At 43.6% G+C, this 22,374-nt stretch overlaps 1 protein-coding gene across 3 annotated transcripts in view; it reads right to left on the bottom strand.

Annotated features, from left to right (window-relative positions):
* Window positions 1-22,374, bottom strand: part of BRF1 (BRF1 general transcription factor IIIB subunit) — a 338,242-nt gene that overhangs the window by 293,625 nt on the left and 22,243 nt on the right. For 2 of the 3 annotated variants that reach the window (XM_073570644.1, XM_073570660.1), the window contains exon 2: window positions 18,406-18,486. The exons of the other annotated variant lie outside the window; for it this stretch is intronic. In XM_073570644.1, coding sequence (XP_073426745.1) covers window positions 18,406-18,486 — 81 coding nt within the window. The remainder of the gene's footprint in view (window positions 1-18,405; window positions 18,487-22,374) is intronic. 3 annotated transcript variants of the gene reach the window in all.

Consider the following 22,374-nt stretch of genomic DNA (forward strand, 5'->3'; position numbering starts at 1 on the left):
CCCCTCCCCCCCTCTCTGCTTATACGCATAAGTCATATACCGGGGGGTGGGCGGGGGAGGGGGGAGTCAGAGACCATACTCACAACTCCTGGCACATCTCTGCAGCCCCTGCTTCTGCCTCTGCCGTCTGCTTCCTGCGTTTAGCGGTCACGTGGTACCGCTCATTAAACTCATGAATATGCGCATATTTATGAGTTTAATTAGCGGTACCACATGACCAGCTGAATGCAGGAAGCAGACGACAGAGGGAGAAGCAGGGGTTGCCACTGCAAAAAAGACCTTGCGCCAGCAGGGGGTGAGTATGACGGGGCCAGAGTAATATTCACCTGTCCAGGTTCCATCGCTATGCACTGCTGTGTCTCCGGCTCCTGCTGTGACATCAGAGGGCGCGATGACGTAGTCAGTGTGTCGGTGTGTCAGTGTGTAGTCAGTCGGCTTATACACAAGTATATATGGTACTTTAGACCCAAACTTTTTTATTTTCACAAGGGTAACAGTAGAAAATAGACCCCAACATTTGTTGTGCAATTTCTCCTGAGTACACCGATGCCCCATATGTGGGGTAAATCCACTGTTTGGGTGCACGGCAGAGCTCAGAAGGGAGCACCGTTTGACTTTTTGAACGCAAAATTGGCTGGAATCGATGGCGGGCACTATGTTGCCTTTGGAGACCCCCTGATGTGCCTAAACAGTTTAAACACCCCCACAAGTGACCCCATTTTGGAAACTACACCCCTCAAGGATTTTATCAAGGGGTATAGTGAGCATTTTGAACCCACAGGTACGTCACAGAATTTGATAACATTAGGTCGTCATATTGAATTTGTCGTCATTAGTGTTTAGTGCTCGTTACTGCAGTTTGCATCGGGGGCTCGGATATGCACCGGTATCGTGGGTGCTTGAGTGACATGCTCAAGTCCCTGCCCCACATGTTTTGTGGCTGTTAGATACCCCCCACAAAATGCGGGGACTTGATATACTCGGTGCATGCCCGAGCACCAGATGCATACTCCAGTAGCGAGCACTTGCGCTCTACACTAGCCATCATATCATCATCATTTTTTTTTTTACTTTTGAAAATGCCCCAATTCTAACTCCAACCCTAAGGGTATGTGCACACGCTGTGGATTGGGGTGCGGATTTGGCCGCGCGGATGTTGTAAAATCCGCAGGTAAATCTGCAGGTCAAAAGACCTGCGGTTTTACCTGCGGATTGCTCTGCGGTTTTGCCCTGCGGTTTTTCATCTCCTCAACGGAGGAGATGGCAAATAGCAGCGGAATCCGCAGAAAGAATTGACATGTCAATTCTTTCTGCGGTTTCAAAACAGCAGAAAAACCGCGCGGAAAAATCTGCACCGTCTGCATTGCGGTTTTCTATTCCCATAGGGATTAATGGTACTGTACACCGCAGCAAAAACTGCTGCGGACCCGCAGCAAAAACCGCTGCGGACCCGCAGCAAAAACCGCTGCGGACCCGCAGCGGCCAAAACCGCTGCGGAACCGCAGCGGCCAAAACCGCTGCGGAACCGCAGCAGAATCCGCAGCGTGTGCACACACCCTAAGGGTATGTACATATGTTGCAGATTAGCCTGCGGAATTTTCTGCACAGAATCCGCACCTTTTGGCATAAAACATAGGTGCGTTTTTTATGCGGATTTGATGCAGATTTTCATGCAGTTTTCCCTGCGGATTTGTATGCGTTTTTGTAAGCTAAATAAAGATATGTTATTTAACAAAAAAAAAAAAAGTTTGTGATGTAAATTCTGTCCAACCTCCTATTTTACATTTGTCCAACCCACACTCCATTACACACACAGATAGACAGATGATAGATAATAGATAAATAGATAGATAATAAATAGATATGAGATAGATAGATAGATAGATAGATAGATAGATATGGGATAGATAGAATGGTACATAAATAGTTAAAGACACACACACACAAAAGCTTCACGCAAGATCTTTAATTTAAAAAAAAAAATGGGGGGAAAAATGGCGTGGGCTCCCGCGCAATTTTCTGCGCCAGAGGGGGAAAGCAGATGGCCGGGGCCAATATTTCTAGCCTAGGAAGGGGTTAATACCCATGGAGCTTCCCAGGCTATGAATATCAGCCCGCAGCTAGCCTTTACTGGCTATTAAAATAGGGGGACCCCAAAATAAAAAATGACATGGGGTCACCCTATAAGTTATAGCCAGAAAGGCTATGCAGAGAGCTGCGGGCTGATATTCATAGCCTAGGAAGGGGCCATGGATACTGAGGCCCCCCCCCGGCTAAAAAACCTGTGGTTTTGCTGTGGAAGTGCCCGACTCAATGCAAGACAATGGGTGCAGAAACGCTGCAGATCCGCACAAAGAATTGACATGCTGCGGAAAATAAAACACTGTGAATCCACGTTTTTTCCGCAGCATGTGCACAGCAATTTTTTTTCCCATAGAATAACATTGTTTTGATACACACTTTGCGGACTTATAGCGAATCCGCAGCGGAAAATCCGCTGCGGATCCGTGATAAATCCGCAACGTGTGCACATAGCCTAGCCCTAACCCCAACACAGCCCTAACCATAACCACAGCCCTAACCCCAACAAAATCCTAACCCTAACCACAGCCCCAACAAATGGAAAACATTTCAATTTATTATTTTTACCGAAGGGGGTGACAAAGGGAGATTTGATTTACTATTTTTTTTAATCATTGTGTTAGGGTTTATGACAGTGATCAAAATGAACAAATAGGACAAATCTCCTATTGCTACCGGGTACCGGCCGGCAGATCTCGTCGGGAAAACTGCACATGCACCCGGCATTCTCTTCCAGAAAGATGACGTGGAGGGCCAAGGGGACCCCAATTCTCACTCCTCTATAGATCAGATAATCAGAGGAGACAAATAAATTGAAAATCGGACTTTTTATTTTTTGTGACTGCCGTTATTCGGTGAATAACGGCATTAATGTGACAGGGGACAGTAAAAACCAACCCTGATCATGTTCTCCAGGGTCTTGGGTAACCCCGTAAGCTGAGATTTTCCAATGCTGGGGGGGCGCAATACCCTTATTTCTCGGGGCCATTAAAAAGCGGAGCTGAGGAATATGTACTGTTAGAAGGTGTATCGGCAGTCGTTAATGGGTTACAACAGGTCTGCTGAGCTGCAAACAGATCCACAGTGACAAACTGCGGAAAATATTAATACATAAAAGACACAAATAACTTTAGGCGCTAATAACACTTGGCAGCGATGCATTTACTTCCTCTTTCAAGGTCATGAAGCAAAATAAAAAAAAAAATAGTTTAAAATATTGCCATTTTGTAAAGCTTCTAGATGTTAAATAGATAGTAAAGTTGATCAAAAAGATTGCTAGGACCCAGGTCCAGCAGCTATGTTGGTTGCCTATGGTTGCTGGACTAGAACCTAGTGACCCTCCTTTAATCTGTTTGCATCCCCTACTCCTGTTCTGATTTGTAAGCTCGGCAAATCATCACTGAGTCACGACAAGCGTCCGAGATCATGCGGGATTTACAACTTAGAAGATGCGCTGGACATGCAATAAGGTAGGATGAAGACGACGGTCGTAGCCGCTGGACCTGCATATCTTTTTGCACTACTATCCAGAAGCTTTATAAAAATATGGCAACGTTTTGACCGCCTTATTTTATTTTTTAGTTTTTGCTTCCTGGCCTTGAAAGAGGACGTGGATACATTGCTGCCAATTGTTAGCAATACTCTCAGATTTTGCAGTCTGTGTAAATCACAGTAGCAGCTCAATGGATTCGGTATCTCCAACAAATCTTGACACAAAATGCGGTGGTTTTGCCATGGTCTCACAACAAAACAAAGCATTTCTGTCATTTTGCAATGAACTTTAATTTGTGCAATTGTTTGTAATTTTCCTACCAAAGCAAATCATATAATGTCTTGCAAAGCAGAATCACAGCCCAAAGTCTAGTAAAACTCCATTTATAAAGGGGAGGGGTGTTAAGCAGCAGCATGTGCATGCATCTTAAATTGGAAAGAAAATGAGAATAATCTGTGCTAAGATTACCAGTGAAAGCTATTTGTCCCCCGCATACCAGGGCGACCGCTCAGCTTCGAGAAGAAAAGAATCTAATTTTAAAAGCATCTATTTATAAGCCACAACAACTGGATCCGACTCAACATTCCTGGTGTAAGATCTGGACCCTGGAAAATACAAAGAAATCCAGCAGAGGACAAAAGAAATTCCTTCTGCTCTTAAGTTATTTGTGTAGATGCCACCTACTGGGCACAGAAGTATCCGGCTCCTCCGACTGCACATGGCCTGCAAAAGTCATCAGAGGGCTGGATGCTGGCGAAATCCAGTTTGCAGGGATGTCTGGATGCTCAATAGAGGAAAGGTGTCTGTAACTTCTTGGAGCATCTGTGCCTTTATGTAGCTGCTCTTATTACAGTTGTGTGTTTAATGTCAGAGCCATCCATTCAGATCATGAAAACTGCCGTGTGTTTGGACCCTAAGGGTACAAGCAACCGGAGCCATAACCGGTGGATTGCTCCATCCCTTCTACAACAGTCACAGCTCTCTTACACACTGACTGCGGAGAATATCTACAGTGTAAATTAGCCAGTGTTCTGGAATAAAATTTGCAATGCAAAGAGTGAAATGTCCATTTTCACCATGAAATCTTCAGTGGTATTTACCACTAAGGATCTTGCTGCGGGAACAGTACAGAGGAAATGTCACACATAGACATTCCCTAAAGGCCGCTAAACGATGGCAGATTGGCGGTGGCTTACCAGCACGACCAGAACCAGAATAATATTGAATGCGATCTTTCTGTGCACAAAAAATAATATTATTGGCAGCACATATCTTGTTTACACAAGACGATATCTGCCCATAAGGATGATAGTAATGCTGACACAAATGATGCAATCACCTACCAGACAAGATTGCTAGCGTGTTTACACAAGCCTATGGAGATCGGCAAACGAGCTAATTAGATATCAGCTTTTTAATGGGCTTTGAAGTGAACCTGTTATGTTCCTAAATGCTATTAATCTGCTGGAAAATAGAATTACAATGAAGTCCGGCCACCATACTGATAGTGTGGCTACTGGGAGAAAATGAACTTTATTCCTCCCAGAAGCTGCCAGCTTTCAGTCATAGAGGTGTACCCAAAGCGGCGACAGTCAGCCCTGAGCATTGTGAGCAGACACTGTAAGCACTTCCCCTTACACTTTGATTGACAGTCCGTTCTCAGGGCTTGCTTGCAGCGGTTGCTCACTATGTACTGAGCGGTGATGACGGCTGTCTTGGCACGAGCTATGACTAAAAGGTTGAAGCTTCTAGTAGGAATAAAGGTAATTTTCTCCCAGTAGTCACGATTTCAGTTAGGTGACTGGACAGCAATGTGACTTTAACAACATGACAGGGCTTCCTTTAATGTATATTTCAAGTGTTCGCCAATTTTTATTTTTTTAATTTAAGTTCACCACTGTAGCTATGGTTTAGACGTTTCCAGGTGTTTTCGCCTGATTCATTATTTGCAAATTTTAAAAAAAGTCACAAAATTTGTTGCAACAAATGCACTCCAGTTGGTAACATGCATATACAGTGAGTACGGAAAGTATCCAGATCCCTTTACATTTTTCACTCTTTCATTGCAGCCATTTAGTAAATTCTAAAAAGATCATTTTTTTCTCATTAATGTACACTCTGCACACCATCTTGACTGAAAAAAAAACTAATTTTTGCAACTTTATTAAAAAAGAAAAACTGAAATATCACATGGTCATAAGTATTCAGACCCTTTGCTCAGTATTGAGTAGATGCACCCGTTTGCACTAGTACAGCCATGAGTCTTCTTGGGAATGATGCAACAAGTTTTTCACACCTGGATTTGGGGATCCTCTGCCATTCTTCCTTGCAGATCCTCTCCAGTTCCGTCAGGTTGGATGGTGAACGTTGGTGGACAGCCGTTTTCAGGTCTCTCCAGAGATGCTCAATTCAGTTTAGGTCAGGACTCTGGCTGGGCCAGTCAAGAATGGTCACAGAGTTGTTCTGAAGCCACTCCTTTGTTATTTTAGCTGTGTGCTTAGGGTCATTGTCTTGTTGGAAAATGAACCTTCGGCCAAGTCTGAGGTCCAGAGCACTATGGAAGGTTTTCATCCAGGATATCTCTGTACTTGGCTGCATTCATGTTTCCTTCAATGGCAACCAGTCATCCTGTACCTGCAGCTGAAAAACACCACCATAGTATGATGCTGCCACCACCATGTTTCACTGTTGGGATTGTATTGGGCAAATGATGAGCAGTGCCTGGTTTTCTCCACACATACCGCTTAGAAATATAACCAAAATGTTCTATCTTCGTCTCATCAGACCAGATCTTATTTCTCGTAGTCTGGGAGTCCTTCATGTGTTTTTTAGCAAACTCTATGTGGGTTTTCACATGTCTGGCACTGAGAGAGGCTTCCATCGGGCAACTCTGGCATAAAGGCCCGAATGGTGGAGGGCTGCAGTGATAGTTGACTTTGTGGAACCTTCTCTCATCTCCCTACTGCATCTGTGGAGCTCAGCCACAGTAATCTTGGTGTTCTTCTTTACCTCTCTCACCAAGGCTCTTCTCCCACAATTGCTCAGTTTTTCTGGACGGCCAGGTCTAGGAACACTTCTGGTGGTCCCAATCTTCCATTTAAGGATTACTGAGGCAACTGTGCTCTTAGGAACCTTGAGTACCTTGCCACAATTCTGCCTCTGAGCTCCTTGGCCATTCTTTTTGCGTTTCTGCAGCGTTTGTCACCCACTGACCAGGGGCTGTGGAGTCGGAATCCATTTTGGTGGAGTCGGAGTTGGTGTCATGGAAATTGAGGAGTTGGAGGTTTGGCTTACCGACTCCACAGCCCTGCCATTGACTTCCATTGAGTCAGTCAAATCTACAGCAAAAATGCAGGTGTAAAAAGGTTTGTGCATTTGCTGCAGATTTGCTGCCAAAAATGCCGCAGTATTGTCAAAGGAAATGATTTCAGAAGAATGTGTGCATGTCTGTCTGCAGGAGTCTGTGTATGACTGTGTGCATGCGTGTGTGTACCCATGCGATGAACAGTCCATAGTGATTATACTTAGGCGTCGTCTGATGGGAATAATACTCCCATCCGGCTACGTCTTTTGTCATATAAACACAGACAGCATGAGACGATCATGGGAAAATAGTCTCATCGTCCGGCGCCTGAGTTCAATTATAAAAAAAAAAATCAAAATATTGACAATCACATACAATATACCTACTCACCGAACACCTAATCCCCAACACCCGCGTCTCCTGCAAGCAATCAAAAATAATAAACCAATATATACTCCCTGTCCGCCATAGTTCATTTAATATAGAGTGTCCTACGTGGATGTCACCTGGCCGCCGGCGTTACACTAACAGGAGGTAATCGCTCCCGCAATGTATCACTGAGCCGCCGTGAGAGTTCACCGGAGTACATCATCTGATCTCACTTACGGCACCGCTGCGTGAGAAAGTTCTCACACAGCGGTAGTGCTGTAAGTGAGAGCAACGGAGCTGATGAACTCCGGTGAACTCTCACAGCAGCGCAGTGATACACTGCAGAAATGATTACTTCCTGTCTGTGTATAGCCGAAGGCCAGAAAGAGCAGTCACATCTCCCGATGTGACTGTTCTACATGTGAGATCGCCGTGGGACACTCGGTATTAAATGGACTACGTCGGACAGGATAGTATTATATGTTGGTTTATTATTTTATTTTTGTTGCAGGAGACGAGGGAGTCGGGGATTAGCCTTTCAGTAAGTATGGTTAATTTAGATTAAATAAAGGAGTCTGTGTGATTATTTCAAATAAAGGACTTTATTCTGGCTGTGCATTTACTTACCATATAACTATAGGATTAGTAATGGATGGGTGTCTAATAGACGCCACTACATTACTAACCTGTGGCCTTGATGTCACCTGACAATAGAAAGGTGACATTAAGCCCACAAATATGAACCCCACTTGCCACCGCTACAGAGCAAGTAAGAAGAGCAAGGCCAAGTGCCAGAATTGGTGCATCTATAAGATGCTCCATTTCTGGGGCGGCTGAGAGCTGATGTTTTTAGCCTGGGGGGATGCCAATATCCATGGCCCCTTCCCAGGCTATTAATATCAGCCCACAGCTGTCTACCTAGCCTTTACTGGTTCGATTTTATAGAGGGGACCCCATGTCAATTTTTTTCTGGGGTTCCCCTGTAAACTATCCAGTAAAGGCTAAGCAAACATCTGCAAGCTGATAGTAATAGCATGGGAACCTTTATGGCTATTGGCTCCTTCCCAGAAATATAACATCAGCCCTCAGCTTTCCCTCTGCTGGTTATGAAAATTATGTGGGAGCCCACAAATTTTTTTTTACATTTTTGGAAAATTCACGCAGATTTCTGACAGTTGCTGTTTTGTTACAGCATATGTAGGTTAATTATGTTAATGCTCCTACATAGGCTGGTGACTGTATGTGTGTGCGTGTGTGTGTGTCTTTAACACTATGTACCATTTATTAATGAGGGTATCTGGCTGACGCCTCTTCATTACTAAACATTGGGTTTAGTATTTACATATTTGTTTTGTGTGTGTAAACATTATAAATTTGAACATGGTATGTAATGACTTTATGGACTTCAATGGAGAATGAAAAAGAAGTTGAACAAGGAAATTACATCACAATTCTTTTTTTTCTTAATAATCTTTGTTTAGCTCTATGGATTTACAAAACTGCATGAAAAATTGCATTAAAAAGTGCAAAAACGCATAAAAAAAGCATAAAAAACAAGTGGATTTTCCACTGCATTTTTCTGCCAAGAGATGTAGAAACCTTGCAGACATTTCTGAAAGCAAATCCGCAACGTGCGCACATAGCCTTAATATTCCCATACACAATAGATGAAAGTTGGGGGCAAAAGAACCAATTTCCGCAAGACCAGACAACCATCTGACATCTATGAGGGGGGCCTCAAGACAGATGATATTGGGGGGAGAGACAGATTTTCAGGGAAAATAAGAGGTGTGAAGGTGGCTTTCTCCACACCTAGTCATTGGGGGGGGGGGGGGGGGGTTTGTAAGAGAAAGCAGCCAAGCTGCATTTTAGGGTCTGTACGAGGTGGCTTCTTCCCACAGTGTACGTTCTGGTGTCTTAAAATGCATGAAAAATGCATTTTTGATTACATTTGACAGCAGTGTGTTTAGGAAAAAAAAGGCACAAGTATAAACTATAGAAAAAAAAAAAAAAAGTGAGCTAATGGTAAGTGACCCCTAGAATGGAAAACCAACCTAAGGGTCATTACGGGGGCTATTTTGTCCCAATGTTTAATGCTATGTATTCCGGATAAAATACTCAAATCCCCTTGAATCGTGCTGATCCACAATGATGGCGTCACAGCCCTTGACACCCAGAATATGGATTGTAACACGTCTAATAATAGGGATATTATTGTAAGCCAAGAAGCAGTGTTTATTATCTAGTAACAGGCTGTCAGTATAACATCTCGCTGTGTAATACGGGAATGCTCCTGTCTCCTTCCCATTGGGTCATGCCTGATTAGCAGGATACAAGGGCAACTATTCACTTACAAGCGGCTGGATGGAGAATTGTGCTGAGCGGGCAGTTACTGGCAGATGACGACATGCTGCAGCCCGGTCCGCCTCAGAGCAAACCATGATCAGAGGGTAAATATGGCAAGTACACGAGAACTTCAGCTGAAGAGCAGAACTCACACAATCAGCTGCATTGCACTGGGGTTAGAAAAATAAATCATGTAAAACTAGAGAGCCCTCTGCTGGTTGTATGGAGAAAGGACACCCAAAAACTGCGGAAAAATAAAAGTTAGGCCTCTTTCACACTTCAGTTTTTTACAATCAGTCACAATCCGCCAGGTTTTGAAAAAAGCGGATCCTCAATTTTCTTTTGAGGATCCGTTTTTTTCCCCCATTGACTTCCATTATTGGCGGATTGTGACGGATTGCTGTCCGTTGCATCCGGTTTTTTTTGCGGATCCGCCAAAAGTTGCTGTCCGTCACCATCCTCAAAGATTTGAAAACGGAGCTTGCAACGTTTTTTTTCTGGCGGATCCTCCAGACACTAATTTAACCCGAAATTCTTTCTGGGTGCCGGACAAAACTCTCTCTCTCTCTCAGGCTGCGATTCCTTTAAAATTCTTCATTTTGCGGATCCGTCAAAAAAACGGATGGGTGGCATCCGTTGTCATCAGTTCTAAAACGGATCCAGCATCCGTCCTTTTGGCGGATTTTGACTGATGCAAAAAACTGAAGTGTGAAAGAGGCCTTACCAATGAGAAGAATAAGGTAAAACTAAATCCTATCTACACTGCATTAATTCTTTGGAACTATGGCCATTTTTAGTTTTCTGCTTTTTCCTCCTTGACCTTTCAAGAGCCGCACTTTTTTACTTTTCCATCGACATTGGTTTTTTTTTGTGGAATGAATTGTAGTTTTGCAATCATTTTCCCCTAAAATGTAGTGGTTTTTAAGCGTAACCGCTTCAAAAACGCTTAAAAGAAGCATCCCATTCATTTTAATGCTTTTTGGGGCAATGGATGCGTTTTTTACCGCTAAGAAAACGCTTAGCGGCTAAAAACGCAGCATGTTCATTAATTTTGCGGCTTAGTACGCGTTTTTAGCTATTTCCTGTGGTCCAGAAGACGCGAGGAAAAAAAACGCATGTTTTTTTTTAGCAAAAAACGCGCGGAAAACGTGCAAAAAACGCGTGTTTTCTGTGAAGGAGTCCGGTTTTGTGTCAGGTTCAAAACGCTACTGTGGGCACATAGCCTTAATTGGGAAAGATAAAAAATGATGGTGTCAATAAAACTTACAACTTGTCCTGCTTACATAAAAAAAAAAAAAAAAAGAAACAAGCTCATATAGAACGTTGTAAAAGAAGAACAAAAAAAGATGAGGAAAAAAAAATTTAAATTGTGCCATTAGGGGGTTAATAGAGGTCTATCTGTACAAAGCTGCTCCTGATCCTTGTAATTGCCTGCTCTGCCCCCTACAGGTGTGACAGGAGTAACATGGAGGAAATTCCCATTACCTCAGATAAGTTGAAACCGCTCTAGCTCACATAACGGGCGTCCATGACTGAGGAAGCGATGGCTTCGCTTACCTCAGAGACAACACGTGCGGCCTGAGGCATTTATAGGGGAGTGGAATAGGAAATACATTGGCGAGTCTGAACTGAAAATCAAAAGAAACTGACATTTTTTTTTGCCCCGCACAGTCGGCCTGGGTATAAGAAAATAACCCAGCTGCGATATATAATATATTAGTCAGAAATCTCTTCCAAGGCCAGAGTCTAGATAGAAATACAGATTTCACATGATTTAAAATAAAAATTGTGATAAAAACTAAACATTCCCGCTACCTTTTGACCATTTACAGCAATGACAATTGACCTAATTTCTGTGGTAAAAATCCCACAGAATTTACTTCTCTATCACAAAACATGTCTGCACGTGACACCGCCTTAAAAATTCTGAGGTAAAGTGCAACCTGAGCAGAGCTTCACCTCAGGGGAGGCACAACCCCCAGCACAACATCTCCTGATGGAAGCTTAGGTATATACACTGTTTTTTTTTATAAAAAGATAAAGTTTTTTATTAGATTTGTTAGGGGATTTGTACCTGCAATAACTTAAAGCCATACCCTCTTTAGGTCATCGGCTGCCATGACCACCTATTGGAGTAAAATGGAAGGAGGATTGGAGCAATGTACATCAGAACTGACAAACCTCCACCATTCCTAACCTCTTATATGCTGCCGTCGCCACGGACAGCGGCATCTCAGAGATTAAACTGTTGTAATCAGAGCAAGTTTCGGCTACACAACACAGCCTGCGCTCACGCTGCACGGCACAGCCTGCCCCCGCGCTGCACGACACGGCCTGCGCTGCATGACATACCACTTGCACACATTAAGTAGTCTCAAAAATGGCAGGTACTCATCTCCCGACCCAGCACAGTTTCAGCTTTGACAGATCTCCAGAAATTCAGTAATTGCACTCTTAACCCCTTAATGTCCAATGACTGAGACAGTCCGTCATCAGACATCTCCCCTGCTTTGATGAGGGCTCCGGCGTTGAGCCCGCATCAAAGCCGGGACATGTCAGCTGTTATGAACAGCTGACATGTGCCCGCAATAGGCACGAGCAGAATCGCCGTCCGGCCGCGCCTATTAACTAGTCAAATCCCGCTGTCAAAGCCGACAGCGGGCATTTAAATAGCATTTCCGGCCGCCAGGCCGGAAATGACATCATCGCCGACCCCCGTCACGTGATCGAGGTCGGCATCATGTTGCCTGGACAACCAGAGGTCTATGAGACCTCTATGGCTGTTCCAGGCATATGGCCTTCAGCGCCACCCGGTGGTCGGCGCTGAAAGCACAGCAGTAAATCTGCTACATATGGGCGATCTGCTCATCGCCCATATGTAGCAGAGCCGATCGGGTTGCGCATGCTTCTAGCCTCCTATGGAGGCTATTGAAGCATGCCAAATATAAAAAAAAAAAAAATGTTTAAAAATAAAAAAAATTAAAAAAACCTAAAAGTTCAAATCACAACCCCCTTTTGCCCCAATCAAAATAAAACAGTAAAAAAAAAAAATCCCACATACACATATTTGGTATGCAATAACGGGCGATCAAAAGAACGTATCTGCACAAAAGTGGCAACATTAAAAACGTCAGCCCGGTACGGAAAAAATAAGCCCTCACCAGACCCCAGATCATGAAAAATGGAGACGCTACGGGTCTCAGAAAATTGCGCAAATGTTTTTTTTTTAGCAAACTTTGGAATTTTTTTTCACCACTTAGATAAAAGAGGACATAGACATGTTTGGTGTCTATGAACTCGTAATGACCTGGAGAATCAAAATGGTAGGTCAGATTTAGCATCTAGTGAACCTAGCAAAAAAGCCAAGCAAAAAACAAGCGTGGGATTGCACTTTTTTGGCAATTTCACCGCACTTGGAATTTTTTCCCGTTTTCGAGTACATGACATGGTAAAACCAATGGTGTCATTTAAAAGTACAACTCGTCCCGCAAAAAATAAGCCCTCACATGGCCATATAGACGGAAAAATAAAAAAGTTATGGCTCTGGAAAGAAGGGGAGGGAAAAATGAAAATGCAAAACCAAAAATAACCCTGGTCGTTAAGGGGTTAAGGTAAGGTACTGTCACACTTAGCGATGCACCAGCGATCCCGACCAGCGATATGACGTGGTCAGGATCGCTGGTGCATCGCTAAGTGGTCACTAGTGAGCTGCCACACAGGCAGATCTCACTAGCGACATCGCTGGGGTCGGGAGTCGTACTTACCTGTCAGACGAGGCGATCCTGACGTCCTCCCGCCCGCGTTCACGCGTCGCTTGTCTCCACAGCAGGAAGCTGACGACGAGAAACGGTCCAGGACGTTCTCGCGCGATCAGCAATAACCAGCGGGGGAGCGGTCGGAGGTAAGTATCAGACATAGCGATATCGCTAGCAATATCGCTATAACGTCACAAAAAACAGTGACATTATAACGATATTGCTAGCGATATCGCTTAGTGTGACAGGCCCTTTACTTCAATAGCAGCTGCTTACATGGGGCGAGCACTACTTGTTTTAAAAAGAAGTTGTCCAGGTAGTGGACAACCCCTTTAAGTAGTTAAATAAGAAGGCGATTAGATTTTTTTTTTTAATTAAAAAATATATAAAGTAAAAATATAATTAAAGTGTTATTTGTGTGTATATTTAAAAATGGAACAAATCTCTGACAATGTAAGTCACCGAGATATATCCAGCCATGATCCATCATACATACGTTATGATAATTTCAGAAATCTCTATATATAAAAATCAATGTGTGTGTGTATCACCAACCAATCACGAAGCATCTTTCATTTCACCAGAGCTGTTCAAAAGAAGCTAAGCTGTGATTGGTTGCTATGACCAACAGTTTTCCTTGCAACCAATCACTAAGTATCTCTCATTTCACCAGAGCTGGTTAAAAGTAGCTGAGCTGATTGGTTGCTATGCGCAAGTTTTCCCAATTGACAACACCTCAGCAGACACGGACATGGTGGGAGAAGTCTAGCATCCCTGGGAACATAAGCTCCAGCCATTGTGTGCCCCCCAGAAAGGAGCAGTGAGTACATGACAAAAATGAATCCCCCCTCCCGTAAGGTATCATTAAGTGACAGGCATGAATGTAGGAAAGTGCACGTATTAAATGTCAAGTGGATTTAATATTTTCTCACAGACACTTTTATGCATTATTGATGTGTTACTGTGCTCTGATGCTGTGAGTTTTTTAAAGTGCTACTTTCCCCATAATTCACCTGAATATACCCATATAACACATAATGCTTTTCCCATAACGACCCATTAAATATGATACTATACGGCATACAGATGCTGTACATCCATGAGCAACTCACCCGGACAAATGACAAGTTGACGGTGCATGAAAATATGTGTGAAGGTTTCTCTGCTGTACTAATGTATAAGGTTTATGCCTGTCCATTGGTGAAAAGCATGACTGTGATTTATGGTGGCAGTTAAGTGAGATTATGCCTGATCAGTAGAAAACCTGGGATCTTAGTGAACCATGTTTCTGTGCAATTTCACTATTCTACTTTTACTGGCTCTGACGGGATGATGTGGGATATTAGGGGTAGTAGTCCATTGGCTCTGGCTGACGGGATGATGTGGGATATTAGGGGTAGTAGTCCATTGGCTCTGGCTGACGGGATGATGTGGGATATTAGGGGTAGTAGTCCGGCGGATGTGACGGGATGATGTGGGATATTAGGGGTAGTAGTCCAGTGGCTCTGGCTGACGGGATGATGTGGGATATTAGGGGTAGTAGTCCATTGGCTCTGGCTGACGGGATGATGTGGGATATTAGGGGTAGTAGTCCATTGGCTCTGGCTGACGGGATGATGTGGGATATTAGGGGTAGTAGTCCGGCGGATGTGACGGGATGATGTGGGATATTAGGGGTAGTAGTCCAGTGGCTCTGGCTGACAGGATGATGTGGGATATTATGGGTAGTAGTCCAGTGGCTCTGGCTGACGGGATGATGTGGGATATTAGGGGTAGTAGTCCATTGGCTCTGGCTGACGGGATGATGTGGGATATTAGGGGTAGTAGTCCATTGGCTCTGGCTGACGGGATGATGTGGGATATTAGGAGTAGTAGTCCGGCGGATGTGACGGGATGATGTGGGATATTAGGGGTAGTAGTCCAGTGGCTCTGGCTGACAGGATGATGTGGGATATTAGGGGTAGTAGTCCGGCGGATGTGACGGGATGATGTGGGATATTAGGGGTAGTAGTCCGGTGGCTCTGGCTGACGGGATGATGTATAATTTGTTATAACTAACCGTAGTTAGTTACTATGCCCGGGCAGCGCCGGGCTCTTCAGCTGGTATAATATACAATTGAAATTCAAAAACTCTCCCTTGGGGGAAAAAAAAAAAAAGGAAGAAATACAACATTTTCTTCAGAGCATATAACAAAGGCAATTGCTTACATGGAAGGAACTACATTTCCTGTGCTTACATCCGTCTGCTGGAGGTGTTTTCTGCTGGTCAGTGGGGGTGCTTAGTGTTAAACCCCCAACGAGCTCATGGTTAAAAATTTTAAAATGCCTGTGAGCCCACGATGCGATTTTTAAACGTTTCCGAGGCGTTTTTAAACGCGCGATTCTGCCGCGGAAATGCTTATAAAAAGCATTCCATTCATTTTTAATACAAAACGCAGATGTTGTGCCAATGAGGCGTTTTTTACCGCTGCGGAATCGCTTAGCGGTAAAAAAAGCAGCATGTTCATTAATTTTGCGGAATCGCCCGCGTTTCCGCATACCATCCATTATATGAGCAAAAACGCATGGGAAAACGCATGCAAAAACGCTCGACAATCGCGTCAAAAACCGCATGCGATTTCCCTGGCAGGGGCATGCGTTTCTGCTCAGGAAAAAAATCGCATGAAAAACGCGACGTGGGCACATAGCCTCAAACTCGAAAAACAGGTTGGACAGTAGATGGATTAGTCAACTGTAGATCTGCCTGGATAGTCATCAATATGGAGTGACCACACAATCCCTTGAAAGGAATTTTATGGTGGCACTCAACATTATACATACCAGGTGAAACAATGGCGTCACTAATTGAATTGGATTGTTAGGTACATCCAGCTTTCATCCATGTTCACACAGTCAGTATTTGGTCAGTATTTTACATAAGTATTTGTAAGCCAAAACCAGGAGTGGGTGATAAATACCGAAGTGGTGACGTGTTTCTATTATACTTTTCCTCCTATTGTTCTACTCCGGGTTTTGGCTTACAAATACGAAGTTAAAAAGTGACTAAAATACTTAAAAGTGTGAACGTGGCTTTAATGTCATTGTATATTACGATACGATATGATACACTTTATTGATCCCGAGGGAAATTATTGCTATGTAATTGGATACGTGGTCACGTTATCACCGATGGTCTTTGAAAATCAGGCACCAGGATGCTCTGATCCGAAGAAGTAAGACCATTCAGGTAACATGGGTCCGTCTTGATGGAGGCTATGATTGTCCTGGACCATTTCTCGTCGTCAGCTTCCTGCTGCGCTTCCTGTGGCACCGAAGGCGACGCGTGGAGCCGGGCGGGAGGACGCAGGATCGCCTCGTCTGACAGGTAAGTAGCGACCCCCGACCCCTGCTATGTCGCTGGTGAGATCTGCCTGTGTGGCAGCTCACTAGCGACCACTTAGCGATGTACCAGCGATCCATATCGTTTTTGGGATCGCTGGTGCAAGTGTAACGGTACCCTTAATCAAGCAACCAAGATGTGAACACTTAATCTGAAGAGTAAGTTAACTACATAAAAATGGTGACCTTACGTCTATGTAGTTAACTTAATCTAAAGAGTAAGTGTTCACATCTTGGTTATATATATATATATATATATATATATATATATATATATATATATATATATACACACACACTCACTGGCCACTTTATTAGGTACACCATGCTAGTAACGGGTTGGACCCCCCTTTTGCCTTCAGAACTGCCTCAATTCTTCGTGGCAGAGATTCAACAAGGTGCTGGAAGCATTCCTCAGAGATTTTGGACCATATTGACATGATGGCATCACACAGTTGGCGCAGATTTGTCGGCTGCACATCCCTGATGCGAATCTCCCGTTCCACCACATCCCAAAGATGCTCTATTGGATTGAGATCTGGTGACTGAGGAGGCCATTTGAGTACAGTGAACTCATTGTCATGTTCAAGAAACCAATCTGAGATGATTCGAGCTTTATGACATGGCGCATTATCCTGCTGAAAGTAGCCATCAGATGTTGGGTACATTGTGGTCATAAAGGGATGGACATGGTCAGCAACAATACTCAGGTAGGCTGTGGCGTTGCAACGATGCTCAATTGGTACCAAGGGGCCCAAAGAGTGCCAAGAAAAAATTCCCCACACCATGACACCACCACCACCAGCCTGAACCGTTGATACAAGGCAGGATGGATCCATGCTTTCATGTTGTTTACGCCAAATTCTGACCCTACCATCCGAATGTCGCAGCAGAAATCGAGACTCATCAGACCAGGCAACGTTTTTCCAATCTTCTACTGTCCAATTTCGATGAGCTTGTGCAAATTGTAGCCTCAGTTTCCTGTTCTTAGCTGAGAGGAATGGTACCCGGTGTGGTCTTCTGCTGCTGTAGCCCATCTGCCTCAAAGTTCGACGCACTGTGCGTTCAGAGATGCTCTTCTGCCTACCTTGGTTGTAACGGGTGGCAATTTGAGTCACTGTTGCCTTTCTATCAGCTCGAACCAGTCTGCCCATTCTCCTCTGACCTCTGGCATCAACAAGGCATTTCCGGCCACAGAACTGCCGCTCACTGGATTTTTTTTCTTTTTCGGACCATTCTCTGTAAACCCTAGAGATGGTTGTGCGTGAAAATCCCAGTAGATCAGCAGTTTCTGAAATACTCAGACCAGCCCTTCTGGCACCAACAATCATGCCACGTTCAAAGGCACTCAAATCACCTTTCTTCCCCATACTGATGCTCGGTTTGAACTGCAGGAGATTGTCTTGACCATGTCTACATGCCTAAATGCACTGAGTTGCCGCCATGTGATTGGCTGATTAGAAATTAAGTCTTAACACACAGTTGGACAGGTGTACCTAATAAAGTGGCCAGTGAGTGTATATATATATATATATTGAAGGCTAACATTGTGCATGCATTTGGCTATAGATTAATAGATTAAAGAACGCTTGGTCTATACGATTAAGGTGAGCACGATATAAAGGCATATACACACATCTTAGACAAAAATAAATAAAAGTCTGGATGGATCTACGTACCATTCTGTAGTGTTTGGGTCCGAGATTCCTTTCCCAAATTTGTGTGAAATCCACCGACAAGTGTGGAAGATTTTCCAATACCTTCAAAAGATTGGGAGAAAGATAAGGCTGCATAGTAAACACAGACTGCATGACAAATTGAGTGTAAAGTGTACTATATATATAATAAAAGAATATTTATATTAAAATTGTTCTAACAAAATTATTTATGCATATTATGGTTTTATTTGCAGATATGCCTGCACATATACATATACATATACATATATATATATATATATATATATATATATATATATATATATATATATATATACACACATATATATACACATATACATACATACATACACACACACACATTAATATGAAAGCTTGACTCTTACAAATACTGCCACCTAGTGTACAAAGAAGAAACTGCAGCACATCTTGTATTGAAATGCAAGTTGTACAGCCGCCCATGCACACAAGACAGCAGATACAAATCTCTTCCATCTCCCACATACAAACGTCTGTATGGATCGTCTGAGAGTGCATGTTTATAGCAACTGGTAATGTACGAAGAGACGCTTCTGGGAAATGATAATAAGGCAAGTTGAAATCAGATACTGGCGGGCCCCATTACACATGAGAAATTTATCAGCCGATTTATCTAATGCATATGTCTTCCTTGAGCTTTGTACAGCCATTTATTCATGCAGCTCACACTTCCAAATGTTATGAGGCCATTCCTATGTCAGTGATTTCTTGCGGATCTACAGGAACTCATGGAGGCATGTATGATCTTGATCTAAGCATTGGATCAAAATCGGCAATGCAAGTCTAGAGACCCGTGAAAACAAAAAGGAGACTGCACTCGGATAAACTCTGACCAAAAAAAATAATCGGACATGTGAATGGTCCTATACACTAACAATTGTCCAATTTTATTAGATTGCACTAAAACTGAAAATACGCTCATCTGCACCTGCCCTAACAAGATCAATAGTACAGTCAGATGATCTCTGCTTGATTAAGGATTATTTAAAGGGACTGAAAAATTGTTAATAGGAATGTCTGGTCCTCGTATAGTCTACATAAAGTTGTGGAGTCGGTAAGCCAGAACTCCGACTACTCAATTTCCCTGACTACGACTCCCCAGCACTGGTCACTACTGAGCATGTACATAAAGTGCAGCACAGATTCATCTCATCTACATCTCCACAGCACTGGTCACTACTGAGCATGTACATAAAGTGCAGCACAGATTCATCTCACCTATAACTCCATAGCACTGCTCAATACTGAGCATGTACATAAAGTGCAGCACAGATTCATCTCATCTGCGACTCCACAGCACTGGTCACTACTGAGCATGTACATAAAGTGCAGCACAGATTCATCTCATCTACATCTCCACAGCACTGGTCACTACTGAGCATGTGCATAAAGTGCAGCACAGATTCATCTAATCTATGACTCTGCAGCACTGGTCACTACTTAGCATGTACATAAAGTGCAGCACAGATTCATCTCATCTGCGACTCCACAGCACTGGTCACTACTGAGCATGTACATAAAGTGCAGCACAGATTCATCTCATCTACATCTCCACAGCACTGGTCACTACTGAGCATGTACATAAAGTGCAGCACAGATTCATCTCATCTACGACTCCACAGCACTGGTCACTACTGAGCATGTACATAAAGTGCAGCACAGATTCATCTCATCTACATCTCCACAGCACTGGTCACTACTGAGCATGTACATAAAGTGCAGCACAGATTCATCTCATCTGCGACTCCACAGCACTGGTCACTACTGAGCATGTACATAAAGTGCAGCACAGATTCATCTCACCTATAACTCCATAGCACTGCTCAATACTGAGCATGTACATAAAGTGCAGCACAGATTCATCTCATCTGCGACTCCACAGCACCGGTCACTACTGAGCATGTACATAAAGTGCAGCACAGATTCATCTCATCTACATCTCCACAGCACTGGTCACTACTGAGCATGTGCATAAAGTGCAGCACAGATTCATCTAATCTATGACTCTGCAGCACTGGTCACTACTTAGCATGTACATAAAGTGCAGCACAGATTCATCTCATCTGCGACTCCACAGCACTGGTCACTACTGAGCATGTACATAAAGTGCAGCACAGATTCATCTCATCTACATCTCCACAGCACTGGTCACTACTGAGCATGTACATAAAGTGCAGCACAGAATCATCTCACCTACATCTCCACAGCACTGGTCACTACTGAGCATGTACATAAAGTGCAGCACGATTCATCTCATCTGCGACTCCACAGCACTGGTCACTACTGAGCATGTACATAAAGTGCAGCACAGATTCATCTCACCTATAACTCCATAGCACTGCTCAATACTGAGCATGTACATAAAGTGCAGCACAGATTCATCTCATCTGCGACTCCACAGCACTGGTCACTACTGAGCATGTACATAAAGTGCAGCACAGATTCATCTCATCTACATCTCCACAGCACTGGTCACTACTGAGCATGTGCATAAAGTGCAGCACAGATTCATCTCACCTATAACTCCACAGCACTGGTCACTACTGAGCATGTACATAAAGTGCACTACAAATTCATCTCATCTGCGACTCCACAGCACTGGTCACTACTGAGCATGTACATAAAGTGCAGCACAGAGTCATCTCATCTACATCTCCACAGCACTGGTCACTACTGAGCATGTACATAAAGTGCAGCACAGATTCATCTAATCTATGACTCTGCAGCACTGGTCACTACTTAGCATGTACATAAAGTGCAGCACAGATTCATCTCATCTGCGACTCCACAGCAGTGGTCACTACTGAGCATGTACATAAAGTGCAGCACAGATTCATCTCATCTACATCTCCACAGCACTGGTCACTACTGAGCATGTACATAAAGTGCAGCACAGATTCATCTCATCTGCGACTCCACAGCACTGGTCACTACTGAGCATGTACATAAAGTGCAGCACAGATTCATCTCATCTACATCTCCACAGCACTGGTCACTACTGAGCATGTACATAAAGTGCACTACAAATTCATCTCATCTGCGACTCCACAGCACTGGTCACTACTGAGCATGTACAGTCATGGCCAAAAGTTTTGAGAATGACACAAATATTATATTTTCACATGATCTGCTGGCCTCTGGTTTTTATGTGTGTTTGTCAGATGTTTTTATCACATACAGAAATATAATAGCAATCATATTATGAGTAGCAAAAGGTTATATTGACAGTTAGAATGAGTTAATGCAGCAAGTCAATATTTGCAGTGTTGACCCTTCTTCTTCAGGACCTCAGCAATTCTCCCTGGCATGCTCTCAATCAACTTCTGGATCAAATCCTGACTGATAGCAGTCCATTCTTGCAAAATCAATGCTTTTATTTTGTCTGAATTTGAAGGTTTTTGTTTGTCCACCCGTCTCTTGATGATTGACCACAAGTTCTCAATGGGATTAAGATCTGGGGAGTTTCCAGGCCATGGTCCCAAAATCTCTATGTTTTGTTCCCTGAGCCATTTAGTTATCACCTTTGCTTTATGGCAAGGTGCTCCATCATGTTGAAAAAGGCATTGTTGATCGCCAAACTGCTCTTGGACGGTTGGGAGAAGTTGCTCTTGGAGGACATTCTGGTACCATTCTTTATTCATGACTGTGGTTTTAGGCAAGACTGAGAGAGAGCCCATTCCCTTGGCTGAGAAGCAACCCCACACATGAATGGTTTCAGGATGCTTGACAGTTGGCATGAGACAAGACTGGTGGTAGCGCTCACCTGGTCTTCTCCGAATAAGCCGTTTTCCAGATGTCCCAAACAATCGAAAAGGGGATTCATCAGAGAAAATGACTTTACCCCAGTCCTCAGCAGTCCACTCCCTGTACCTCTTGCAGAATATCAGTCTGTCCATGATGTTTTTCCTGGAGAGAAATGGCTTCTTTGCT

The sequence above is a fragment of the Dendrobates tinctorius genome, unplaced genomic scaffold (assembly GCF_039654945.1).
Source record: "Dendrobates tinctorius isolate UK_male_01 unplaced genomic scaffold, ASM3965494v1 ptg000006l, whole genome shotgun sequence".
Classification (NCBI taxonomy): Eukaryota; Metazoa; Chordata; class Amphibia; order Anura; family Dendrobatidae; genus Dendrobates; species Dendrobates tinctorius.